The 24,965-nt window shown below is 41.4% G+C and overlaps 1 protein-coding gene across 13 annotated transcripts in view; it reads right to left on the bottom strand.

The window, feature by feature from the left end:
• Positions 1 to 24,965, bottom strand: part of CPS1 (carbamoyl-phosphate synthase 1) — a 337,480-nt gene that overhangs the window by 160,093 nt on the left and 152,422 nt on the right. For 7 of the 13 annotated variants that reach the window (XM_032693562.1, XM_032693561.1, XM_032693555.1 and 4 more), the window contains 9 exons: positions 24,499 to 24,606; positions 23,194 to 23,283; positions 21,604 to 21,774; positions 18,907 to 18,981; positions 15,973 to 16,071; positions 10,812 to 10,871; positions 9,784 to 9,896; positions 9,125 to 9,254; positions 6,957 to 7,558 (listed from right to left, as the gene is read on the bottom strand). In XM_032693562.1, the coding sequence (XP_032549453.1) occupies positions 7,460 to 7,558; positions 9,125 to 9,254; positions 9,784 to 9,896; positions 10,812 to 10,871; positions 15,973 to 16,071; positions 18,907 to 18,981; positions 21,604 to 21,774; positions 23,194 to 23,283; positions 24,499 to 24,606 (945 nt within the window). In that variant the 3' untranslated portion in view covers positions 6,957 to 7,459. Of the gene's footprint in view, positions 1 to 2,062; positions 2,174 to 6,956; positions 7,559 to 9,124; positions 9,255 to 9,783; positions 9,897 to 10,811; positions 10,872 to 15,972; positions 16,072 to 18,906; positions 18,982 to 21,603; positions 21,775 to 23,193; positions 23,284 to 24,498; positions 24,607 to 24,965 lie in introns of those variants that run through there. The other 6 variants (XR_004358089.1, XR_004358088.1, XR_004358090.1 and 3 more) reach the window with 2 other exon arrangements.

Raw genomic sequence — 24,965 nt, 5'->3', positions numbered from 1 at the left:
GAGCAGGTTTGGATTAGGTTCTCTGCATAAGTGGATTTTACAGAGCTGCCCATTGCTATGGGTTAACAGCAGAGATGAAAGGCTAAATACCTCCACTATGCATGGCATGGAAGGGCTGCAGGATTTGTTTCAGCCAAACATCACGAGGCATCGAGCCCTGCTCTTCAGTTGAGACCCAGGAGCACTGCTGCTGAGCACAGCGGTCAGCTTTTGGAATTTGTTATGATGGCAAGAAAGGCCCTTGGAGAACACAACTGTTAAAGTGGGGTATGATACTGCAGGTCCAAAGCCAGGGCTTTTTTTTGGGCAGATCCCAACCAGCAAGAGATGTCTATAGACAGAGAATGAGATGTGGCTGGTCTCCAACGAGGGGTATTCTGGTTCTTTAGGAAGTCTGTAGGACTTCCAAGTGCCACCCAGTGTTCAAATCAAGCTTAATGTAAGTCACAGCTCTAATAACTGGAAGGTCAAACTCAAGCCAAGCAAATTGGTGAGGAAAGCATCTTCAACCAGCATAACAGCACATAAAGACAACTACCATTATTTCTTATAATACTTGAGTGAATCTGTAACACCTCCTCCCCTCTACACAGGATGAGATTAGCACCAGAAAACATTTTTTTAAAATATTATATACAGCACTCAGCCCTAATGCACGTGTTTGAAAATCCATCCAGTGTGGAAGGGGCTTTCTCTAGCTTCACAGCATTTCTGTTTTAACACTGGGAGAAACCATTCTGTTGAGTTCATCCCATTCTGCTGAAGATGATATATTAAAACAGCACTTGTCACTTTTCAGTAATTTCTTAGAGTGAACGGCCTTTGCGATGGACTTCCTCTGGGAAGGAATGTAACAGAAAGGAATTGTGGTAAACAAAGGAATTCTACCAAAAAGCTATTCCCATTTTAAAGCAGATAATGAGCATCAAAGCCCATTATGGAAGTCCACCATGGAAGTAATTAATCATGGAAGTCATCATGTAAGTAATTAATTCTAATCACTTCTGAAACAATAAAATTTAATTATGGGTTCTTTGAAAACTAAAAACCCAACAATTATTGTTGATGGGCTTTTCTTGATGGCAGAGAGTAAATAGAGTTTGTTAAGGTTGGTTTTCCTGCAGTTAATTTAAAAAAAAACAAACAAATGGCTTTTAGTTAAAGATGCCTATATATAATTAATATATAAACCAGAGCTATTGTGCTAAGTTTAGATTCCACAGGACAGAAATGCAATCTTTGAGGAACTCCTGGACATGTTTCTTCATAACTCCTCTCTCCTGAGGTCTCAGATCTTTATTAGCTGCTCAGAGGTACTTTCACCTCAGAACAGTTGGATGTCTCCAGCTTAATTTCAGGAACATTCTCAGTAGTAAGAACAGAAATTGCAAGTGGCTGTTTTGCCATGCAGTCACTTATGTGCTGTAGGCGAGCTCTAGTTGAGGAGTAACAGTGGTGGCAACCCAGACCACAGCACAAGCAGATGACTCCTGCTCTGTGTCAGTGTGGCTGTGGTCCACGTTCACCCTCTTCCCCCATCAGATGCTGCTGCAATTCCAAACCAGAAATTAACCACTCTGCCTCCAGTCCAGCAGCATTTCTCACCCAGCCTGAACTGCATGAGGAGAGCATGAGGATGGAGAAGGACCATCAGTTAAACTCTGGTATTTCTCATTTTGGTGCCCCACTCATCTGTTTCTCTCCCAGCCAGCTACAGAATGTGACTGCTCTTGCACTTGAAACAGCTTCCAGCCCTTTCAAAGTCTAACTAGCTCTGAGGCTCTCCCATCTACCAGGAATTACTGAAAAGCACTTACTAGCAAACGTGAGCTAACTAACAGATGTGCAATTTAGTGACTTAAATGTCAATCTGCCTTCCCCTGTACTCTCCCTGTGCCCTCTGGGGCCTGTGCCCAAGTGTCTCTGGGGTCTGCATTTTCTCTGTCTGGTCTGCCCAGAGTTCAGATGGGGGACAGCACTGCCATACTGTGTGTTACTGACATCCATCACAACATGGGCATATACCCCCTCCTCTCCAGCATCACAGGATTTCTTTGCTTACCTGTGCAAAGCTCTAACAGCCATGTTTTGCTGTCCACTTGAAAACTGCACAGGAGATACTCCTCAAGAGGCACTATTGCTGAGGCATCAGGTGTTTGGATATCCAAATGAGCTATAAATGACAGAGCATTATTGAGACCTTCATTTCAGGATCAACAGCTCAGGCTAAGCTGCAAATTAAAAGAGCACTACAAAAGATTTCAATGCCTATTTTAGGATATACTAAGGAGTCAGCCCTGCTGGCAGTAAGAACACTATATGTTTTCAGATGGCCACATCAACGCATTTAAAGCTTGACTAAAGGCTCAAGCTTGACCCTCGCCAAAGATCACATTTTGACGGCTTCACCTCCACCGTTCTGTCTCCCATGAATCCTGAAAGGCAGCAAACACTTCAGTGATGCTTAGTCAGAACATAACCCACTTTTCTGAGTTGTTCCCAGTGCTTCTGTCAGAAGGGGATGGATTGTAATGCCTCTCAAAGACAGTGAATAGCAGAGGACTGCTTTAAGCTATAAAGAGGTCTCATTACTACAAGAGATCTTGAAGGACAAGAGCTTGGCAGCATTTAGTAATGCTCAGGAAGTCAGAAAAAAAGAACAAGATTGTCTAGAGCTGGAAGAGCAAATGTTTTTCCTGAAAAGGCACCTGATTTTCCATATGAATATCTTGGGCTATAAAAGCAGTGTAAAATCAAGCACAGCAGCGTTATGCTGGCTTTGCTCCAGAAGAAACTTACCAAAAACCCATATACAGCAGCATATACTCATTGTATGTATATTGTATAGAAGTAAAAAATTGACCATTAATAACAAGAAACTTTCCCTGGGAGGATGAATTGTGAGAAAACTACAAACTCTTGACATTCTTTGAAGCTCCCTGCAAAACAGCTGCACTTACTACTTTTGGATAATATCTTAGACAAGATTATGGTAATCTCAAAGCACTAGCATTGCTCCCTAGAAATTATTCATCTTTTCCCCAAAGTACATTATCATAAAGCTTGAACATAATTTGCAACAAATGCTTTTGTCTCTCAGTTTCATTTTTACAAACTTCCATGAATTAAAAGAGTTTATCTCAACTGATATTATCAGCCTGCATAATTGAATATATTTTAATTAGAAGAATGAGATTTTAGCCTATTTAGCTAATGACAAAATATCATGTTCTCCATTTAAACAGGACATGTCAAAAGGTTCTTATTTAAATTCTCTTCAATGTAAGAGTGAAACACATGTTACAGCATTACTAGATTATTCCCTATAAATACCTTATACAGCGTTAGACACTGAGATGCAGAAAGAATCAAAACAGAAGGTTTGGGAACTGTTTGGCAGCTAACTTGTAGCAGAGCAGATTTCAATGTCCTGCAGATGGCTAATGCAGCACCTCCTGTCCTTGCAGAGATGGCAGCAGCACTGGTTATGTGACGAAAGGTTCCCAAGGCCCAGGCTGTTCTGACTATGGTTTGGTGTTATAAAGACTAAAAACAGAAGGAGCCAGAGGTCCTCTCTCACTTACCACCTCATCTTGGTTGTTGCATGAGCCCATTCTCCTGCTAGTGGTTGTTGGCATCACACTGGGATATAGGCAGCAGGTGTACATCCAACTACTGGTACTGCACACATATTGCTGTTGTGGGGTCTAGCACAGTGCTAACTTCCAATCCCTTCCCCACTTTTATGGATCACTTTATTACAAAGATACAGAGATGTTGTCCTCCCAGATGCCTCTGATGCAAGCACAGAGAGCCAAAGCACAAATAGGCTTTTAAACTTTAAGAATCCAAAATATATGTGGGGGAAGGAAAAAAGATGCCTTACAGGCTGGTGGTGACATCCAGTTCAGGAAAACCCAGCAACCGGCAGGTCAAGCATAGCTCATTTCTCTGCTCACTGCCAAGAGCTCTTTCAGATTATGGAGTCTTTCCTACTTGGCTACTTCCTAGGACTTTCACAAACCTGATTTTGATGGTTTCAAATGGTCTCATAGAAAAGAGGTTTCTTAAAGCTTTTCACTGATTTTGTTCCACTTACATACAGGCATATGCTTTCATCTTGCTGTGTTCTAAGAGCTCTACCAGGAACAGAAAAACTCTAAGTTGTCCTTTCTCTTACATTCTTTTCTTCTTGCTTTCAACATGCCAAACTATCCCAGCTTTGCTACTAATCTCTGCAGGGGTTGGCTGCCTGAGCAATCCCCAGGTGATATAAAAGGTGTTAACTCCAGAACAGTAAATCCAGGAAGGTGACCAACCAGAGAAAGTGCCTGACTTCACTATTCAGCAGCGTCTCTTGGGAAATCAAGTCTCCAGAACTTCCCAGCATTTAGCACACTAGGAGAACTATAGCTCCAGAGTGTGGCTCAGCAGACTGATTACTGAGAAAAAAAAAAAATCTCTGTTACTAAAAATTAGTTCCCTTCATATTTCATCGTGCCTCTCGTCACCATTTCTTGTGCTTATCTCAAAAGTTGTGCTTTGTACTGTCTCTTATATTTTCATGCATTTCTTTTATCAACCCTCTTTTAAGACAGTAAAAAAGAGTAAAATTATTTGACTGCTTGAAGATTAGCAAATTTCTTGTTCTGAACAGCCACCTCTTTCATCTGTCATTGTCACCTTCTCCAAGATTAATAAGAAAAAGATTTGTACATATATAAGGCACAATCTGTTGAAAGCAGAGATGAGCTTGATACAAAGGATACTAACTGTAACTTTTTTTTAGCTCTACATTGATCCTAATAGCTGTAGATACTTATAAATCTCTTGCTGTAGTGTCGGCACAAAAAAGAAAAGCATATCAGGAAATAAATTCAGTGTGTGCCCCAGGTAAGCTGGAGCATGATTTCTTGACTCCTTCTGACCATGACAGGAGTTGGAATTTCACCTTGCATCTGTCAGAGTAAAAAGAAATCTTTTCTTCAGTGGGGAAGGGGAGGAGACACCAAAAAAAGATGGGGAAAAATACAACAGGGGATTGTGTTTGTATAGATGGGTGTAAGGGTTGGAAGAACATCAGTGTCACCTGCTTCAGAGGAGGGGGAAAGGGGCCCAGGGTTTAGCACCAGCAGCAAAACATTAACACTACTGCATAATTACAGAGTACTCAGTATGTATTCAGCCCCAGTGTGTTTTTCTACTGAATGGCACTCCAACTGTATGAGAGCCTGTGGACACCGATGGAGCTGTGGATTAAGTTCCTGCAGGTGCTGCAGTAACTGGAACGTATAGATACATTCTATAGATACACCCACACTAACTGGCAGGAGCGCTGTTCAAGAAAGTTGAATTAAAAGCAGCAAAGGTTTTCCCATTTTTCCAAAACCGAGAGCCCCTTCTTTAAAGTTCCCATCTCTTCAACATTTGTTAGTCCGCTGCTCTGTCATTTGGCTCCTTACATGTCTCTCCTGGGGAATCAGGGCTTCTCCCTTCTCTTTAGTACAACAGTTGAAGAGAAGGAGCATGTCCATTGTCCTGCTGCTCTTTTTCCACCACCTCATCACCTCTGAGGTGTTCGGCAGCTCCACACTCAATGATGCAGTCACTGTCAGATACAAGAATGATGGTTTCCTAACAAACTAGTGTTCATTAATGCTTTAAAAAAAGACTTAAAAAAAGAAGGGCAGAATCCAGGCTATGCAGAACTTAAGAAGGAGTAGCTGTCACAATCCAGGCATTTATTGCATTTTCAACTCATAAGAGAAGTGACAAAATAGAAATGTAAGAACAAGAGAATACAGATGTTTTAAGATGTCACTTTGTTCACTACTAGAGGTATAAGCAGGGTGGGTGGATGTGAGATGACACGAGTTGTTAATGGGATTTTTGCCACTGAAAGAATATGGCAAGGTAGGGTGCTGCTTCATTAACCACCATTAGTCTTCCATTTCACAACTGAATGGGTGAACAACTGATGCCTTTGGGCTCCTCCAAAGTTTTGGTTTGTTTCAGGGTTTTCTTTTGCTGTTGTAGGGTCTTTTTAATAACATCTCTATTCTAAAAGTGCAAAGCTCTTCCTTCGTAAAGCAGGCATGTGTGTTCATCACAAAAGTTAGTACTGAAGAAATACCATGACAAGAGCACTTGGGATGTCAACCAGATCAGAAATAAAGTCTGTCTTAAAATTTGGTCTTGGCAGTTAGCACCAATGGTTCAGAGAATCCCATGGTACCTAAAGTCATCACAGCCTCTGCTCAATCCTTCGCATGTACCAATAACAGTTCTCATCAAATTTTATATCCTTCCTGAAATGTTGTAGCATTAATTTAAGAAACCCCAGACTATCTCTTCACCCTCATTCTGTCTCCACACTCTAAGCTTCTTGGGTCCCATGTGCCAAATGGGTGTCTGCTCCATGGACAGCATTTGCAGGTGCTGCCACAGCTGAAAAAGCAGCAGAGAAGGTGGAAATGAAAGTGAAGGGGTCACTTAACCAGAAGAGGTAAAGCACTGCAACACTTCATTTTAAATGGATTCGATTTTAATGCCCACAATCATGGCATAAAATGTTAGACAGCAACACACAAAAGTCTCTGGGGAGTTCTCCACTTTTGAAGCCAGACACAAAGTTGAGAGAGAGCCTTTATGATACAGGGACAGCCACCTGAATTCACAACGCTGAACCAGAATTTAAAAAATAATACTGATAATAGCCTGAAGGACTGAGCAGAACTTGGAAGCAACTCCAGGGCACATACATGCAGCCTCCTTCTCCCATCAAATCTGCATGCTGAAGAAGATGATTCTTCAGGGTTAAAAACAAAACAAAGAGCAGCTGCATCATTCCATGTCTGCTGTTGCAGGGAATCGTGGGGAATTTGTGTTTATCTGTCTTTAAAGAGCTCCAATCATACTCAACACTGTGGCATGCATCCATGGTGTCATCAAGCGGATCAAGCAGGAGAATGTTTTATTTTTACAGTCATAAAATCTCCAATAATCAGCAATGGAAAAAGAAAGCTCCATGTCTTTCTATGGGAATTTGGGGCCAGACTCTAGTAGTCCAGCATGCGAATAGCTGGGAGTATGGATCCAAGGAAGGCATTTCTAAGAAGGAGAAGGCTTGCTTATGAAAAGAAGGAACAACTCCTATGTAGGATCACTTGTGTTTCTTTTGATCTTCTCTGCTATGGTGGTGTCTGGATCTACCTATCTAGTAAGAAACTAATATTTGATGCTATGTGGAAATACAGAGAAGACAGTAGAGAGACTAGGGAGAGGATGGCTTTTCAGTGAGCAGGCAAAAGTATTGGCTAGAAATTAATTTGTGTGAGCTGGAAAAGCAATTGGTGCAGATGCTACAAAATGCATGAAAAGATGGCTAGTCGGATGATCTGAGATCCCCTCTCTTTTGTGGTGCCAGAAGCAGCAAGCTTGCAGGTTGGAGAGAGTTCTTCTATGAAGTGTTTCCATTATCAAACTGTCTGTAGTGGAAGAGACTCCTGAAGTCCAATTTCCCAGAGTATTTGACAGCTTCAGCAAAAAGTTTTGTCACCTGCCAACACAAAGCAGAGGAGGAGTGAGCATTGCAAAGCCTTCTGCAGAAGGCTAAGTGATAGAGCAGGCTCCACACTTCTACTCTGTCACCCTGAAATTACCCTGTGCAGGTCTAGTCCTTGAGTCCATCCAAATCAATACCAGTTGTGCACAGGCGCTGGCTACAGCCCTCTGGAACCTGCCTGTCCAGCTGGAGAGACATAGATGTGCTGGGCTTCCTTGGCAAGACATCTCTGTCCCATGAGAGCTGTTGTTTCTCCATACAGCCCAAAGCTAAAGAGAACCAAGGTAGGTTTCCCCTCTCGAACTCAGAGATTATAACTCTGCCATCAAAACAATTCAGTGAAATGCATCAAGCAGGTGCAGTAATAAATTTTGGATGGGGACTCCTGTTCTGGTTGTCAGAGTGTGTTTTGTTTGTAGGCAAAGAATGGGTCTTCAAATCCCCATTCCATCTAATGATGTCTGACATCATCCAGTCTATGAACTTACAGTTTGGCATTCTTTCTGCTCTCCACTCACTCCAATCACAGCAGAAGATTTTGCACAGCTGGACACCAGTTCAAGTCATTGGGTCTCATGTCAGCACCCACCAACATCAATGGGAGTTTGGCTGCTGTTGCTTAATGAGAGCCAGATGAGACTCTTTGGTGACTGGAAGCCACTTGCAAAGGAAGGCAGGGTACTGCTGGCAGCAGGAGTCCCACTTTCCATTACCAAATATCTCTTCCCCTTTCATGGCCAGTCTTTGCAATCGAAGATTTGGGAAAGGTCTTTACCCTTCGAGCCTGCGCAGTGGATTTTTTAGGTGAGACACAGTGTGCACTGAGCTGAGCCCACCCTTTAATCCTAAGGTTCATCTGCCGGGGCCAAGCGAGCTCGGACGGTGGCAGCGAGGTCCTCAGGATGTAGGTTTGTTTAGAGTGACCTTCTCTTAGATGGATGGCCTTACGGGGCTGACGAGCTCCATCTGCCTGGAGGAGTTCCCTGACCGGGAATCGAACCCGGGCCACAGCAGTGAGAGCGCCGCATCCTAACCACTAGACCACCAGAGGTCTTGTCAGGAGCTACAGACATGTAATGAGTAGCAATTGGGGACCACAACAGCACAGGCAGCAATTCCACTTGGATAACACTTTGGAACTGGATTGCCCCAAGGATCATTTAAGAAAGCCCAGCAACATCCTGCTGTAAGGTTTAAGGACCATACTGGAAAAACATCCCACTATAAAGTTGTTCCCATGCATAATTCAAATATGTTACAGGCAATCCTGTGTGAGAGGTTTGCTCTGAAGTGAAAATGATGCAGCCACAACTTCAGCTGCAGTACAGGACTCAGGATTTTCTTGTTTGGATTTTTTTTTGTTTTGTTTTACTCAGAGCAACGTTATTTTGTACAGTAGCAAAAAGAAAACACGTTCAAACCAATTGAATGTTGTCATGATTTTCAGACATTATTTGTCAGATAATGAGGGTACAGACATTCTGGAATCTATGGTCACAAGCACTTGCAAGCTCTGAAGGCTCTTATGTCTAAGAGGAGAAGGAACAACATGGGAAGTACCTGGAAGTTAGTGAGAAGAGCAATCCCGCTGTCAATAGCCATCCTCCGAATCACATAATTATCATGGACAAACTTGGTGTTGCTGTTGGGCAGGTTAATCACCAGATCTATTTTCCCATCCCTCACCAGCCTGAAGAGAGAATTCACAAGAAAGTATCACAGTGTGTCCCACCTAATAAAGACCTCTGATGAATAGCACAGGCATGGAGACAAACAACACTGAAAATTTTCATTTGAGTTTAGTCTTCACCCCAAGAAACAAGGGGTTAAGGCACTAAGCTGCAACTCAGGAATTTGGGCTTTATTTCTGTTCCAATCAGCAATGCAAAGCAATATTCAGCCTTCATACAGCCCAGCACAACTCTGTTAAAGGCAGGGCTGACTGTTGTTAAAGGCTAAATATTCAGATTCCATGTATTCTTGCATGAAAGTGTAACATGGAGCAATACCTCCAAGCCATATTAAATAGGACTACTCAATGAGATGCTCATTAACCAAGCTGAAACCTCCCTGCTGGGGCAATTCCAGACAGAATCAGATAAACCAAAACTTTTGGATTGAATCTAAGTCCCACTGATCTCAATAGGGCCAGCAATTTGCCCCTTGTATTGCTGTGCTAGATGTTAACACAATTTTGATGAGGTGAGCATTACTCTTACCTCCTGATGGAAGGGAGGCTTGAACTCTGGCTTTCCTGCGATGGCCATGCCACAGGATTTGCTGGGATACCATTAGCATTGAGCCAGTATGAGGTTCCTTCTGTGGCATAAAGCTGTCAAGGAGAAAAAAAAAGGTTATTTACTGTGTGCTTCTTCATACCAAATCTTTTCATTTAACTCATGTGGTCTGACCTAACACACAGCCTTGGTTGTCAGAGCTGATTTTGGAGGGAATTTTTCATAACAAAGGTGTCTCTCCATACAGAGAGACACAAGTACAGAATGACTTTCCCAGATTTCTGTTATCTGGGATTTCCTGATGGATGATAGCCAACGAATGGCAGTAACACATCCAGAAGCAAAGAAGTGACTTAGAAGAAACTAAATCCCTCTGACTTTCAATAGGGCTTAAGTTCAATCACTTATGATTTTTTTTGCCACTTCCTTTTTTTTTTTTTCTTTTTTCAGGCTTAGCACTAAGCTTTGAAAGGCAGAACTGTAAAAGCTCTCACCAGTCTTCTGTGGCTGTGTTGGTAGTTGCCTTTCTGTAGAGACATGGATGCCAAATGATTCAGAAGAGCTACAAGAGGGATATAAAAACACCACAGAGTTCGTATCTCTGCAGCTTGTGAATATCACTGAAAACTTTTTATAGTAGTCCTATAAAAATCTTTTCCATACAAAAAGTTTTCTCTTCCTTGTCTCCTGCTACACATGGCATCCTGTTGGCATTTTTGTTTCTTGGAGAACTTAGAGGAGTTTATAATGTCCATCCTGGCTGCAGGCTGATAGCAGAGCTGGAGTTGTTCCTGCCCTCACAACAGTCCCATATAATTAAGTAATCATGAAAACTTTTAGTTGGGTGATACCTGCTGCCTTCATGGATCACTCAGCTTAAAATTCCTGTTCTACATTGAAAATATCCTTTTTTCTCTGTCTCCAAAGAAACTCCAACTTGTTCCTGCAGCAGGCTGAGGACGTTTCAGATTTTGAAAGCTCTCTAGCTTTAAATAACTGAAACCACCTACCTTAAACCCTTCCTCATGCAATAGTTCTGCTATGCTGAGGAACCTGGGGCGGAAGGACTTCTGAAAAAGGAAATTTTTTAGATGCAGCATCAAAGCTAGGATTTAGAAACAGTGCTTTGCTGGGCAAAACGAAGATCCTCGAGACTGCTAAGAGGCAAATACATCTTTCTGTGCTGAGAGCACAGTGTGGGGATGTCCAGAAATTTCTGCATGTGCTCATACAGAGCCATTCCCAAGACAAACATCTGGATCCTGAAGCCCAAGTCACTCCCAGCTAAGACATATTTTGTTACAACACCAGGGTAAATTTTCTCATACTAAATTTGACTGCAACTACAGAAGATTTACTACTGCATATTAAATATCTAGGCAATTGCCTTCTCAAATACACTAACTAGAGTCCCCTCTGCTCTTAATTAAATATTTTTTCAATCACTGCTCAAACATTTGGCTTTCTCTTGTGGTAGATAACATATATAGACAGGCTTTGGGCTGCTTTTGGATGCTCTGTTTGCACATTCCCATGGATAGGAGTCTGTATGTGCGAGTTCATGTCTAACTCATAACAGGCATATGGAAATGGAAGACACAAAACCACTCAGGAGACTGGGACATTGTATTCTCAAAAGGACCTGAATGCCCAGATACATGGGGCACCTCTGAAAGGCTCTCTCACAACGCAGACCCAGATCCACCACAACTGAGAAAGGTAAGACAACCTCCTGCAGATGTCTGCACTTGAACAAGCCATTTTAGGGGAAAAGGTGAGTGAAAATTTGATGCTAAACATAAGTATCCTTGGGATGTTGAAGGTACAGCAATGCAAAGATCAGATGCAACACATGCCCTTCTCACTGCCAAGGCAAGCCAAAGCTTGCTTTTAACCTTAGCATAGCTTGGCCATTGCAAGTAATATTACTGCAAGCTCCCTTGTCCCTGCTGGAGCTACTGATAGATTAACCTCTACGGATGAGAGAGCAATATTCTGAAGGGTGAACAATTTTCTACAAAGAAAGGGAGTACACAGGGGTTTTTTCCAAGCACTCTGGAAAGAACCTCATTCTGAAAGCCATCTCATTCTGCACATTAACTGGAAAATATAAATATACAATGTGACAGGGTTGGCAGCTTCCCAGTCAGAGAGAAGGGTTCTGCCTTCTGGTGAGGAGAGTTGGCTTTCACAATAGTATTATAAACTTCTATCAAACATGTACTGAACACTTGTGACACATAAAACAACCTCTCCATGAAAAGAAATTACAGCTGTCAGCTTGCATTGGAGCAGCCTTAGATTTACAAGCTGGCTGAAATAACCTGTGTAAGAAACCATTAGTTACTACAGGTGAAAAGTGCAAGCAGATTTATTTAGTGGAAGATATTTATTGTAGGAGAATTGTATTCTTTTTCCTTTATCAAAAAAGTTCCATTTCTTATAACCCCTCTCATGTTTGCCAGCAAGCAAGTATTTGTAAAGGGCTACATCCTCAGTTCATTCAGTACAGCTACACCAGTTCTCACTGAGATACAGCACTATACGAAGCCATCTCATGTCCTGTGATAATCTTGAATTCTGCATCCAAATCCCCTGTGGAGGACAGAAAAATTCTGGTACGTAAGGAACTAAGGCTGAAGGTCACCTTGAAACAACAGACTTGGAGGGCTGGGATTTAAGACTAAAATACTTTATCAATGCTTTCCGCATCTCGTGGTCACCAGCACAGATGTAAGACAGATGCACTCCATCCCAGAGATATCACTGAATAGCCCAATCAGGAAAGAAAAAAAAAATAGCTTTTCAACTCCTCTTGCATAAAATATAAATTATTTAATGACAGACTCAGTGTTTCAGCATCATAGATTTCTCCAGATTGTGAAAAGAAAAGAGGTCAGATTATCAGCTTGCATAAACCAGCAGAGATCCATTTGACTAACAAGGAAGCTGTACTCAATCTACCCTGGAAGAGCATCAGGCCTCTAAAATCCCAGGGATCTTCAACCTGTGCAGTGTCAGAGAGTGCTCACAGCTGAAGGACAACCCAGCAGGCTTGTTGTCCCAGCTGACTGCACAACCTGCCTTGTGCTGTCCCTCAGATGTCAAGAAACGCTCACCTGTCTGACCTGGAGGATGATTTCTTGGTTACCCCCACCTTTGCATTGCCACTGGAACTGCAACCTGTACATGCACCAGCCTGGAAGCCCCTCAGCAAGGCTGGGCTCATTACCTGGGCACACTGGGACCAGTTTGGACTGCAGATCACAGCACAGCCATTTGCCTCTTGATTTGCAAAACACCACAGAGTGAAACATTTGCAAGAAAATCGAGTTCTCCCTTTCTACTCCTGTTAACTACATCGCTTTGACTTCTACCTTCAGCATCCTCTCACCTCACCATGATTAATAGCAATGGCATAAAGGTGCAGCATACCAAATAACCAAAATATGAGCCTAGTTACTTTTGAGGGAAGTAGAATACAAGACAATGTGGCTTCTTATTTCTCTTTCTGCAAGGGCTAAAGGTTCAGTTTAAAAATCAGAGCAAGCTGCTAGTCATGAAGCAATGAAGCCTCTGAAAGTGCTTTGAGTTCACTATCCACTGCAGAAGAACCACAGCACCTTCCTCAGACAATCAAGGACGCTTGTGTACATGCTCCTGACAAGCATCAACCCCCAGAGCACCAGAACAGCTTGGAGAAACCATCCTGGGGTGTTCTGGTGTTCACAGCCTGCCTGATGCCTCCTCATTCCTTGTGTCTCTTGTTTCTGCAGTGAGGGACTCCCCTTTCCTCCAGCTAAATACACAGGGAAGACCACCTATAGTCTATATGTCAGGTCTAGGTCAGCATTTCAACCTTCTCTTCTCACAGGGCTTTATTTCCCCTATGTTTCAAAGCAGACCATTGAAAAGTAGGTAGGTGACAAACTACAGAGTGGGGAGGAATACCTGGTTCTCAGCAGCAACTTTATACTTTTTGATTTGGAATTTAATTATATAAGAAATATGCTGAGATGCAGAGAGACCTTTAAGCAATTGATCTGTCATTTTCAAGTTTCTTTTGCAAGAAAATGAATGGTAAAACCACTCGTTAAAAAAAGACAGAATCTTGTTACTTTTAAAAGGTTTGTGGAGTTGAGCTTTTGGCTTTATGTCTTCTTTTTCCCTTCTTCTTTTTCTTAACACCTTTGTGCAAAGAACATTTGGCTCAGTTTAACAGCTACTGACACAAAACTTACATAAATGCTTTCTATAGCTAAAATTACTTTTTGTTGCCTGTTCCCCTTTCGCTGCTATCAGGAAAATAGGCTTATATTTTAACCATTTTCTTCTCCTGGCTTTGCTTTTCTCCTTTTTAAAATGCTGTTTTTTAAATATGCAGGTGATTAGATATACAGTAGACACACAATATCAACTGCCCAGAGTTTCATGCTTAATTTTAAATTTTATCCAGGTAGCAAGCAAAGACTTTTCTGCTAATTAAAGGTAACGAAGCAACAGCTTCCATCCACAGATGTGTGTATATGTGTACACTTAAGGACTTAGTGGTAACCTGTGTTAGCAGAAATCATGTTCCTTTCTGGCCACTTTTCACACACTTCCTTCATATCCTCTGCTGGCACAAACAGCCAAAGATGTTTTTCACACCCCAGTTGTCTGACAGGAAAATTCATCTATTGTGTGTTTTTGTTTTACCAGCTTTATGCAAATCGCGTTGGGGATGAGCTTATTACAAACACAATGTGGAAATGGCAGGAGGCGATCAGCTGGTTTTATGGGGCCCAAGAACGTTCTAGTTGCAGTGGAAGTGTCTGAATTCTTGAGGAACATACATACATTCCAAAGTTTGCAAGTGTTTCTGACTTCAGCCCCTCCTGCATTCGATAGCTATTCCTTGATAAAGAACCAAGGCTTTTCGCTTTTCTGCCTAGCCCCCTGTTTGTCCTGAAACACACATCCTCCTTACTGATCCAGGCCTGTCAATGGGACAGGGCTGTTCCCAATGCAAACCCACCAGAAACTCCCTCACATAACAGCTCTTTGCAAAAGCCATTGCACTGGACAACGTTCCCATACTGACATCATTTAAACTCTCTGCCACATAGAGCAACTTTCAGGGGTGGTGACAGCAAGACATGAAACCCTGAAGTCCAAGCTCTAGTCTGGCATGGAGTCACTGGACGTGCAGAGTATGTGTCTGAAAGCCAGTCCCTAAGAGGAGAGAGCTCTGGCAAGGTGTAGAAAACAGAAACATCACTACACAAATATAGTGTTGGCTCTTCCTTTCTGAGCTACTCCTCAGTGACAGGAGCTGTAGGGTAGGGAACAATATTGGCTGTGCACCATCATCAAAAAGGGCAAGGAATAATGGCAGAAGTGGGCTGCAGGGTGAAGACTGTTGTCCTTTAACCCCTGACCCCTCTATACTTGATTATATTCCCATCATGACTCCAACAAGGAGAGGAATCTGTCACACTTGTGGAGGCCTCATGGCCCAACAGCCATGAGTTACATCAATGACTAGCCCACAACACCCCAAAACCATCACATTTTCTGCACTGTCAATGATGCTACAGCTCTGCCTCCAATGAAACATGCACCCCAGGGGAAAGCTTAGCAGGTCCAGCTTTGCAGCCTCACTGTCTGGGGGATTGGAGGGAAACTGGTTTCAAAAGGGCAAGAGGCAATGCACAGAGGTAGAGAGTTTATATGATTATATGATGAAAGTTTGTATGATTATATGGTGAAAGTAACATTGCCAGAACTCCCATCTGGGAAGAGGCATAGAGTGAGCTCTATGGGTTCTGTGGGTTCCAGCTGGGATGTTTCTCTGAACTGCCTTTCTACAGGTTTTGTTCCACAGAAAGGTGGCTTCTAGCTCTCTGATCTCAGGCCTCTGCTTCCAGCAATCCCCAGGGGTTTCCCCCACCAAACTTCTGCAGCTCCCAGTAGAAACTATTAGGAGACATAGGTAAAACCCATCAGGCCAGCCGTATTGAATCCAATAAAGATCTCTCCAGAGCCTTTGTTTCTCATTGTCTTACTGTACTTCAGCATGAATTGCAGAAAAATACATTTAATACATAAAGCCACATGAATGAAAACAAGGCAAGAGCTACAGAGTTTCTCTGTGTCAATCCTTTCTCAGCTTTGATTTTTAGGACTCACCTGGATTCCAATCAAAATTCCTTCCTTAGGAAATGTAAACCCTGTGGCAAGTATAGCCTTCTGGAAAGCAGAATACACGTTCTCCCCGAAGCATGCGACCTGGGGAAAGGCACAAAGAAGGCAACGTGAGGGGAAAAACCAAAAACAACCCCAAAAAACATTGCTTTAAAAAGAAACAGGAATGAATTTTTTAAACAGGCTTTTTTGATTCTGCTTAAAGAAGTCAGACTGCATTTGCATGGAGCCTGAAGGCATGGGGAGAGTGGGAATAAATCAGAAAATCATTGTAGACAAATCTCATCATTTTAATGAAGCAATAACGAAGGAATAAGCAACACTTTAGTTTCAAACAGCACACTGAGGACTAACAACAACTGATTCTGCTGAGCTATTGGAATGCTGTACACAGCCTCTGCTCTAATGTTTGGGAGTGCACTGCAAATTGTTTAACATTATATAAGGCTTAAACACCAGTGAGGGTTCTGCACCCAGGCAAGTTCCTCTGTGTGGCTGCAAACCAGGGCAAGGCAGTGCTTGTGCTCTCCTGTGCTCCTGGCATTTCTTGGGAAGGAAAACCATGGTATTTAAAGATGCTTTTCCATTAAAAGTCCACAGATACACAAAATTCAAGTAAAACTTGAGTATTTACTTAGAAAAAAACCAAAGCAATCATGTCAATTCATAATAATTTATTTTATATTAAAAAATTCTGAGGAAGAAATCAGTAAGAATCATTTAGCAGTTCTCCAGCATTCAGAACTGGCTGTGGAGCTCAGTTGCTTACAGATTGTCATACGGCAACAATCCTCTGAAAGAGCTAAACCATATTCCTTGCCAAAATTTGGAATTCTGGTGACAAAAACAGGAAAGCATAAGATTTTGTGAAAGTTAAAAAAGGCAGAAAAACCCCCACAACAAAAAAATCAATCAACCCTCACTTTTCCTGGTCAGCTCCACACTTGTTGAAAAACAGTCAGAAGCAGAAACTGTCACAGATTTTTCTCTTTGAAGCAACAAATCCATTGACATATACAGATTGGATAAAAGGGCTGATTGAGAATTGCTTTCCCATTTTCCTCTTATGGTCCTTCCCATTCCAGAGTTAGCCCTCACATTCATGGCCTCCCTATTACCATGGTGAGGACAAACCAGTATTTCATGAAAGAAGAACAAATGATGATTTGTCAGATCTTCTGAAGTAAAAAAAAACAACTAAACAAACAAAAATCCCGCATGAGAAGGGATAAAAAAAGTCATGATAACTGATATCCCAGTTTTCCTTTAAAAACTCATCCTTGAGTGTTCACACTGCTCTACAGTGTATTTATATCCTGTGTATATCCTGGACTTCTTAGGGTGATGGACAACCCCATGTCTTGTAGGCTTGGAAAAGGGGTTTCCAGCCTGCCAGGAGAGGTTTTTCATTATGGTCAAAACAGCCACAATACTCAAAGAGACAGATGTAAAAAATTCAAGCCCAGATCAAGCCATGTGTGTGAAAAACCGCTTTGAGGAATAATTGAGCATTTTACCAAAGCAAGCTATTATCCTTACTTCACTCATAAGAAAGACTTTTGTAACTGTCACACTTTATGGCATTTGTGAATACGGATCTTTCCAACTCATAAAAGTTAATAATCCCTTCTTTATGACCACAGTAATCTCTAACTCTGTATAGAGCTGGGGTTTTTTTTGGGGGGGGAGGAGAGGTTGTGTATTCAATTGTGTTCTGAAAATGAGGAAGTCACAGAAGCCACTTGACTTTTTTCTGCCCATTAACTACACTGAAAAGAAATCTTCTGCAATACTGATTTCCCACACATTATGAAGAGTAAAATAAAGTAATTCTGGAGAGATGTAGGAGACCTAAGGCTGTTCTTTGCTTGCATCTGGGTAGAATGCTTTTTTGTACCACAATGGTAAATATTTCCTAATAAAAACAGCTCCTATAGACCCAGCCAAGCCCACATCCAATAAAGCAGCCCAGACTCTGCCACCTGCCTAACTGTGGGAGTGCAGCATTAAGCCTAATCTAATTGCCTCAGTATTTAATCACTTCCCAGAATAAGTTCTGGACCAGAATAAGTTTTTGCTACTGCAACTCTTTCTAGAAGCAACAGAGAAAGTAAGTTTAGAGATTGCTTGAGTGTATCTAAAGAAGCCCTTGATAGCTCAGCAAAACTCATAAAGAAACCTCTTTGTTCTACATGAGTAAATGTCTCTCCAGGTGATATAGATGAAATCCTGTAGCCCAAGGGTGAGGGTGATGAGCCTAGGCAGAAGATGAACAGCCCTGTGCCCTTAGAGTGTGCCATGTGTACATTGAGAGACGTCTCAGAAGCACCTCAAAGCGCAGCTGTAGGAAGAGTAGGTAAAGCTGTCCAGTCTCTTCATCCTACCAACAGTCATTAATGCAGCCACCACATTTTATTCACTCTTTCTCACTTTTTGCACCTTGGGACATGCCTTGATGGTTACTAGGCAACAAGAAAACACCACACATATTTTCTGCCCTTGATTAACTGTTCCAAGACCAACCACTCACAACCTGGAGTCTCGACATCACTGTTCTAGCACGTGTTCACGGGGGAATTGGAAGCTGTAAGGACTTGTCTGTCTAGAAGAAGACCATTCATAAAACAGACTGATGCAGGGAGAACCTCCCAGAACCGGACAGCTCTCAGATAAACTCATTGCAGGCTGTCACACCAACTAGGTCCAACTCAGGAAGCTGACATGCAGGTAAAGAGGGACATCCAGTGGCTGAATAAACTGGGTTTTCCAAGACATTGTTTTTTACAGCTAAGAAAGATGTTTTCAATTTTCTGAAGAAGCTACAGATTCCATCATGATTCAGGCAGTAATAAGATCACTTTCTAAGATTCATGATGTTTAAAGTTAACTTGGTTTAAAAAAAAAAAAAAAAAGGGATACCTCCCCAGTAGAGGCCATTTCACATCGGAGAACAGGGTCAGCATCTCTCAGCCGGGACCAGGAGAACACTGGGGCCTGGTGAAACAAAGAGGAAGGAGGGGGAAAAAATAAATTAATGGATCATTTAAAAGATATAAAAATTCCAGCTATGCCTGGAAGTGACAGAAAGAGACATTAATTTATCAAAAAAAGCAGTGGTCAAGGCTGATAAGCAAAGGAGTACTTGGCAAATTAGTCCCCTCAGCACCCTAATGATGGACTTGAACAAATAAACACGTGTTTCACCAATAAATCAGTTATCTAACTCTTGCAGTTCTGCTCACATTCCAGTGGTAGATTTTCAGTCAGTGGTAGATTTTCAGTCAGTGGTAGCCCATTATCAGTATAATTTTAAGGACACATTTTCAAACAGAAAGGCTAAGAAGCATCTAACTCATGGAACAAGGAGAGATGCTATATGAATCCAGTGGGGTTTTCTGAGAAAACTGTTCTCTATGAAATTTTTCATTCACAAAAATAAAACTATTCCACAAGAAAACACTCTTTTGGTCTAAACCAGATGAGACTTCATAAATTATTTTCATATTTTTCTTCTCCTCCCCAAAATACATACTCAAAATCTTTTGTATGAAAATATTAAACCCCTTGATCATTATTATTATCTGAGGACTTAGGTCACTGCAGTCTCTGAGTTCTCTTGTCTAATTTGATCTTAAAATAACAAACAAGAAGGGAGGAAAAGAAACTCTGTTAATAACCAAAGACTACACTTGACAAACAAGGAACAAACTTCCTACTATGGAATCATTTTCTATAGGGCTTCTCCACATCTGAAATGCCATCTTCATGGCATTCTCATGAAGACAGGATCCTTGCTGCTTAAGAAAGAATCTATTTTTAAATCCACAGACATAATTCCGTTCCTGGAAGTCTCCAACGGTAACACTGCAGACGGGACAGATGCTGCTTCATGACGCCTAACAATGACCAGCTAAAATGCAACAGCACAAATTCACAAGGTTTCTCAAAAAATGCCCCCTATCTTTGTAACTTTTAGATCAGTTTTGTTTCTACTGTAAGTAAAGAGAAAATTTTTACAGTGGCCAACTCCAGAGTCTCAAACTGGGATATGGCAGCCAAGGTGGATTATTTTAATGCGCATATTGTCTTGAATGGTAACAAACAGCAAAGTCTTCTCTGCTAGCTCCCTAACTTTTGCCTGCCATGAACATAAAAATCCATCAGCAGGAGCAAACTCTGGTTCTAAATCCAATTTAAAACTTAGTCAGTCATGCTCTATCCAGGATTTAATCTTGGTCAGGCCATGATACTTGCATCAGTCTACAAGGAAACATGTTAAGACAGTCTTGCAGCCACTAAAGTTGAAACAGTGGGACTCCAATCCACAAAGGAGCAGCTATGTTGTGAAAGAGGAAAAGAATTTCATATTCTCTTCTCAGAGCATTTAAGACCTGCTGGAGAAACAAGATCCTGTGTCTATGCAAATATTCCTAGCAGTAAATTGTGAGAGAATAGAAAACATGACGCATGAATAATAACAAAGAGGTTAAACTGGAATATTTTTCAAAGTTTAGCACTTCCAAAGGCATTAGCAAGTTTTTATATTTGACAGATTCACACAGAACACAAAGAGTATAAAAGGCTTTGTGGGAAGTTTTGAAGAATACAGTTGGTTTTTCCACTCTGTAGACAGCATTCCCAGGAGAGAAAAAACTCCTGACAGTTTAGCTAACAACAGTGTAGAAGACCTAGGTCTAAATAATAGAAATTTATAAAAATAAATAAGATTCACAAAAGCAAAAAAAAAATAAAAATCTCAAGTTCAAATTTCAGATTGTGCATCACAATAAAATGTAAAGCCACTTCTAGACTAGTTGCCAATAACCTGGCCTGGCTTGGGCTACAGATTTGGCTTGCATGTTAAAAAGTCTGAACATTTTATTAGTAGGAAGATGTTAGGTGTTTTCTGCTTCCTCGGTTTTCACTTGATATGGAAGCTATTAAAGCTTGAAAGTTTCAGTATAAACAATTCTCATTATCCTTCGGATTTTCTGCAATACTGTTCTAGATTTTTACGATTAGGAACTTCAATTAACTTTTTTTCTTCTACTAAGCATTCAAAAATACCATCAGTATACTTTAGTATCTTGTGTGCTAAATAAGCTTAGTAATTACGAAGAGTAAAACCTTGGCCTTACTGAAATAAAAGGATCCAAGACTTTCACATGTATTTTAACTGGTAGTGTATAAAGAGGGGACTACATGTCCCCAGTCCTGATGATGAAATCTGGGGGCACTCACAACACAAGGTTGTACAAGTCCACACATATGTTAGATAGTATTACGAAACAGCCTGAACTTCAGTGTTCAATTCTGCAAGAGGAAGCTTATTATGCAATTCATAAAAATGATTCAGAGTAGCTCAGAATTAAAAAATAAAGGATGATTGATTTTGGTAATAATCACTGGACAATTTTTCTTTGTTTTTTCTCTAAAATTTCCAAATACACAAATATAATTTTCCAATTATCCTGACAGAAACTACAAAAGGTCAGTTTGACCTTTGGCCAATGACTCAGTTGTTCTCTCTGGGCATTGAAGTACTAATTGTCTAATAATGTGCTACATGCTGGATCTGTCGTGGGGGTTTTTTTGGTGTTCTTTTGGAAAGCATACCTTAATCCCAACATATTTGGATGGAATAATAGGATGTTCCAGTGTGGGGAGGGATGACTCATTAACCCCTTTTCCAATCATCACTTTAGTGGCCACATCAATGAAGTCCACGCCCAGAGTCTTCGATACAAAGGGGAAGGAACGTGAAGCCCGCAAGTTGCACTCTATCACCTGATGGGATTGAAAAAGAGAAATAGCAGGGTCAGGCACAGACTGCAGTGAAGAAACAGAGTGATTCATATTTCTGGAAATCAGTCCTTAGTCCTCTTGGCAGAGATGATCTTCATATCGTCAAATAAGAGGCACAGAAATTGTGTTCAATATTAAAACAGCGATGAGGGATGGGGAGAGGCCATCCTGAGGTACAAGTAGCCTGATGTTCTTCAACTGAGGATCCTCTCTACTGTTTGAATATTAGAACTGAGGGCAAGCTAGAGTTTACTCAGAAAACGTGCTGTACTGTACCCTAAGTTAATGTGCAAGAGGCATGGAAACTTATGCACAGGTATGAGGTACAGCCTCTAGAAGCCCAACCTGTTCTTTTTTCATGGTAGTGAAAAAATCTGAAAGGCTGGACTATCCTTACTGACTTCCCTCATCCACATGTGGAAGTAATTCAGTGACCCAAGAAAGCAACAAAGAAGTTCTGCATCCTGCTGAGAAGCCACCTTGGAGTTCATCAGCAGAAGAGTCGTGGATGTAAGTAAGGATGAGGGGGAGTGAAGGGGGGCAGGAATAGGTAAGTTAAGGTAGAATGGAAAAGGGGGGGCTATGCAGAGAAAAGGCAAGTACAGCTGAGGGAAAGCAAGGAATGGAAAACTCCAGTCTATCCCTCTCTGGAGTTTCTGAATAACCATGTGTGAAACACAAAAAAGGTGAACAACAGTAAGTACTTTTCACTCAACTAACAGCCCAAAACAGATCTTTTACCAATAATGCATCTCTTCTAATGCATCTACATCAAGTTTTCTCCTCAGTCACTATTTCCTCAGTCATACTCTGCTCTCATTCCTCTGACCTCCTTTCATTAGCAACAGAAAGCCATCTGTTACCCAAAAAGAGTGAAACATCCACTGTACTTCTGTTACTAACAGCTACTAGGACTATTCAGATAACCATCTTAATGGCTTATATTAAAGGTTTAAACACTTACATTGTCTTGCTTTCTTTCCAATCCCTTTGGAAGGCTTAATTTAACACCCAAATAGCTAAAGATGAGAGAGGATATCAGAGATCTAAAAGCCATGATATTCAGTTTATAGGATGAGGCACAGGTTTCAGTGCTGTCCATCCTATTCCAAACTGATAATTTTGGGAAGGACCACAGCCCACAGCAAAACAAAGCTAGTGCTGACAGACAGACAACAAGACTCAGTTAACCCTGAATGAAAAGGCAGAGGAGGATGCTCTCTCCCACAGAGACAGGGAGAGCTGTGAGATCAGGGGTGGCACAGGTAAGCCCACATGATCAGACAAGGCAGGTTAGTTGTCACAGCTACTACTGCTACAGAGTTTCCACAGCAGGGATGCAGGAATCATGCACCTAAGGGGAGCCTGAATTCCTGCCATAAGAATCACAAGAGCTCTTACCAGCACATCGTTACCTCGCACCAAGAACTGGATGTTGAACGGACCAGAGATGGCAAAGGCATTTGCAATTTTTTTTGTAGCAGATTTTACCTATAAAACACGCATAAATAAAGTATAAGTGTGTGTATATAAAATAAATAATTAAGTCCCACAAAATAGATGGCATCATGGCAATAAATCACCTCACATATGGATTCCTTTAAATGTCATTGCTCTCTGCCCTATTTTTTTTTCTCTAAACACTCATTTTGCCAACAGCATTATCTTTCAGAAGCAAACATGTTTAATGTTCCCAGTAACTTAGAACCTGAAGTGCCTTTTGAGGGCAGAGGTAAAAATCAGTTTTGTGAGTGTGTGTGTGTGTGTGTGTGTGTGTGTGTGTGTGTGTGTGTGTGTGAAAAGGCAGCAGGGAGAAGAAGAGAGAATCAAAGCTTTGCACTGTAGCAATTCCTACACTGCACACTGGAGCCTTTATACCTTTCTTGGTGAAACAATTAATAATGTTTTGGCATTTGAGAATAACTACCCAAATTTGTAAGTGTCCTAAAAGTCTTTCACCAACGTGCCTGTCCCATCATAGATCAGTGGGAGGTGTCTGAGAAGATACACTCTGGAACACACTGGGAGGAAAGTCTTATTTACTAGGTTTTTCAGTACAAGTGTTGAATAACTTTGCTTCAGGAGACAACTATTTTCAGAAGCAAGGCTTTGGACACTCTTGGAAACAGAGCTGGAGCACAGGTCAGTGCATGACAGACTTTGCCGGCTTCCAAGCAAACCCTTAGCAGGATGACATCACAGGCAATAGCATATTTTATTTTAAAATTGCATTTTGACAATTAACTTTGTATTACCAGGTTTATTCTTGAAAGGGAAAAAAGTCAAGATTAGGTGAGGTTCATTCATCCTGATATTATGTTTGGAAAAGCAGGTAGCTATAAATTCTTACAGTTGACATAATCATTTAAGGATTGTGGGAAAAAAGGAAGTGGAAAGTGAGCCATGGCATATGCATGAATTAGGCAATCCTCTACCGCTATGGAAACTGGTTCTAAACCAAGGAAACAAAACAATCCAATGGGTCTAAGAGCATGCACACCTACTGCTTAAATCAATGAGATACAGTTCAAAAGATGCTATGCACACAGCCAGTCACAGGGGCACCGTGACATCCTCCACTTGCATATATCACACTGGCCTTCAAAAAAAAACCATGGATGATTTGATTTCTCCATTGTTGATGGAAGGAAAGCAGATTCAAACTCTCATTTCCTTTTCTCTTTTCAGTGCTAGTGCAACACCTACCTTTTCCAAGGCTCCCTGGCTAATGGTCTGTGTGGGTAACATGAGGGTGGCATCTCCAGAGTGAACACCTGCATCCTCCACATGCTCCAAAATAGCATGGGAAATAACCTGCATACAGCAACAAGAGAGCAGTTGGTCATCTCCCCCCCTCTCATGAACTGTTCCTTCATCCTCAGCATAGCCTCCTGAACAGTTGTATCCAAAAGGGGATACAGATGGGTGGGAAAGTGAATTTTCCAAGATTTTGAGGAGAATATGCCTGAAGCCAGACACAAGGCATATGAACAAGGAGATTGTGTCAGTGTCTTTCATACCATGGTTAAACAAACCATGAACATGATAAAACCCACCATAGCCTGGAGATACTAAGGCTTCCTCTCTCTAACACACGTGGACTCAGAAGGTAAAAGATAATTAAGCTTTAAACCAGCTCTCTAAGTTCTGCTGGCCAGAGCACAAAACAGCTG

The sequence above is a fragment of the Chiroxiphia lanceolata genome, chromosome 7, assembly GCF_009829145.1.
Source record: "Chiroxiphia lanceolata isolate bChiLan1 chromosome 7, bChiLan1.pri, whole genome shotgun sequence".
Lineage (NCBI taxonomy): Eukaryota > Metazoa > Chordata > Aves > Passeriformes > Pipridae > Chiroxiphia > Chiroxiphia lanceolata.
This window is presented reverse-complemented; position numbering and strand designations above follow the sequence as displayed.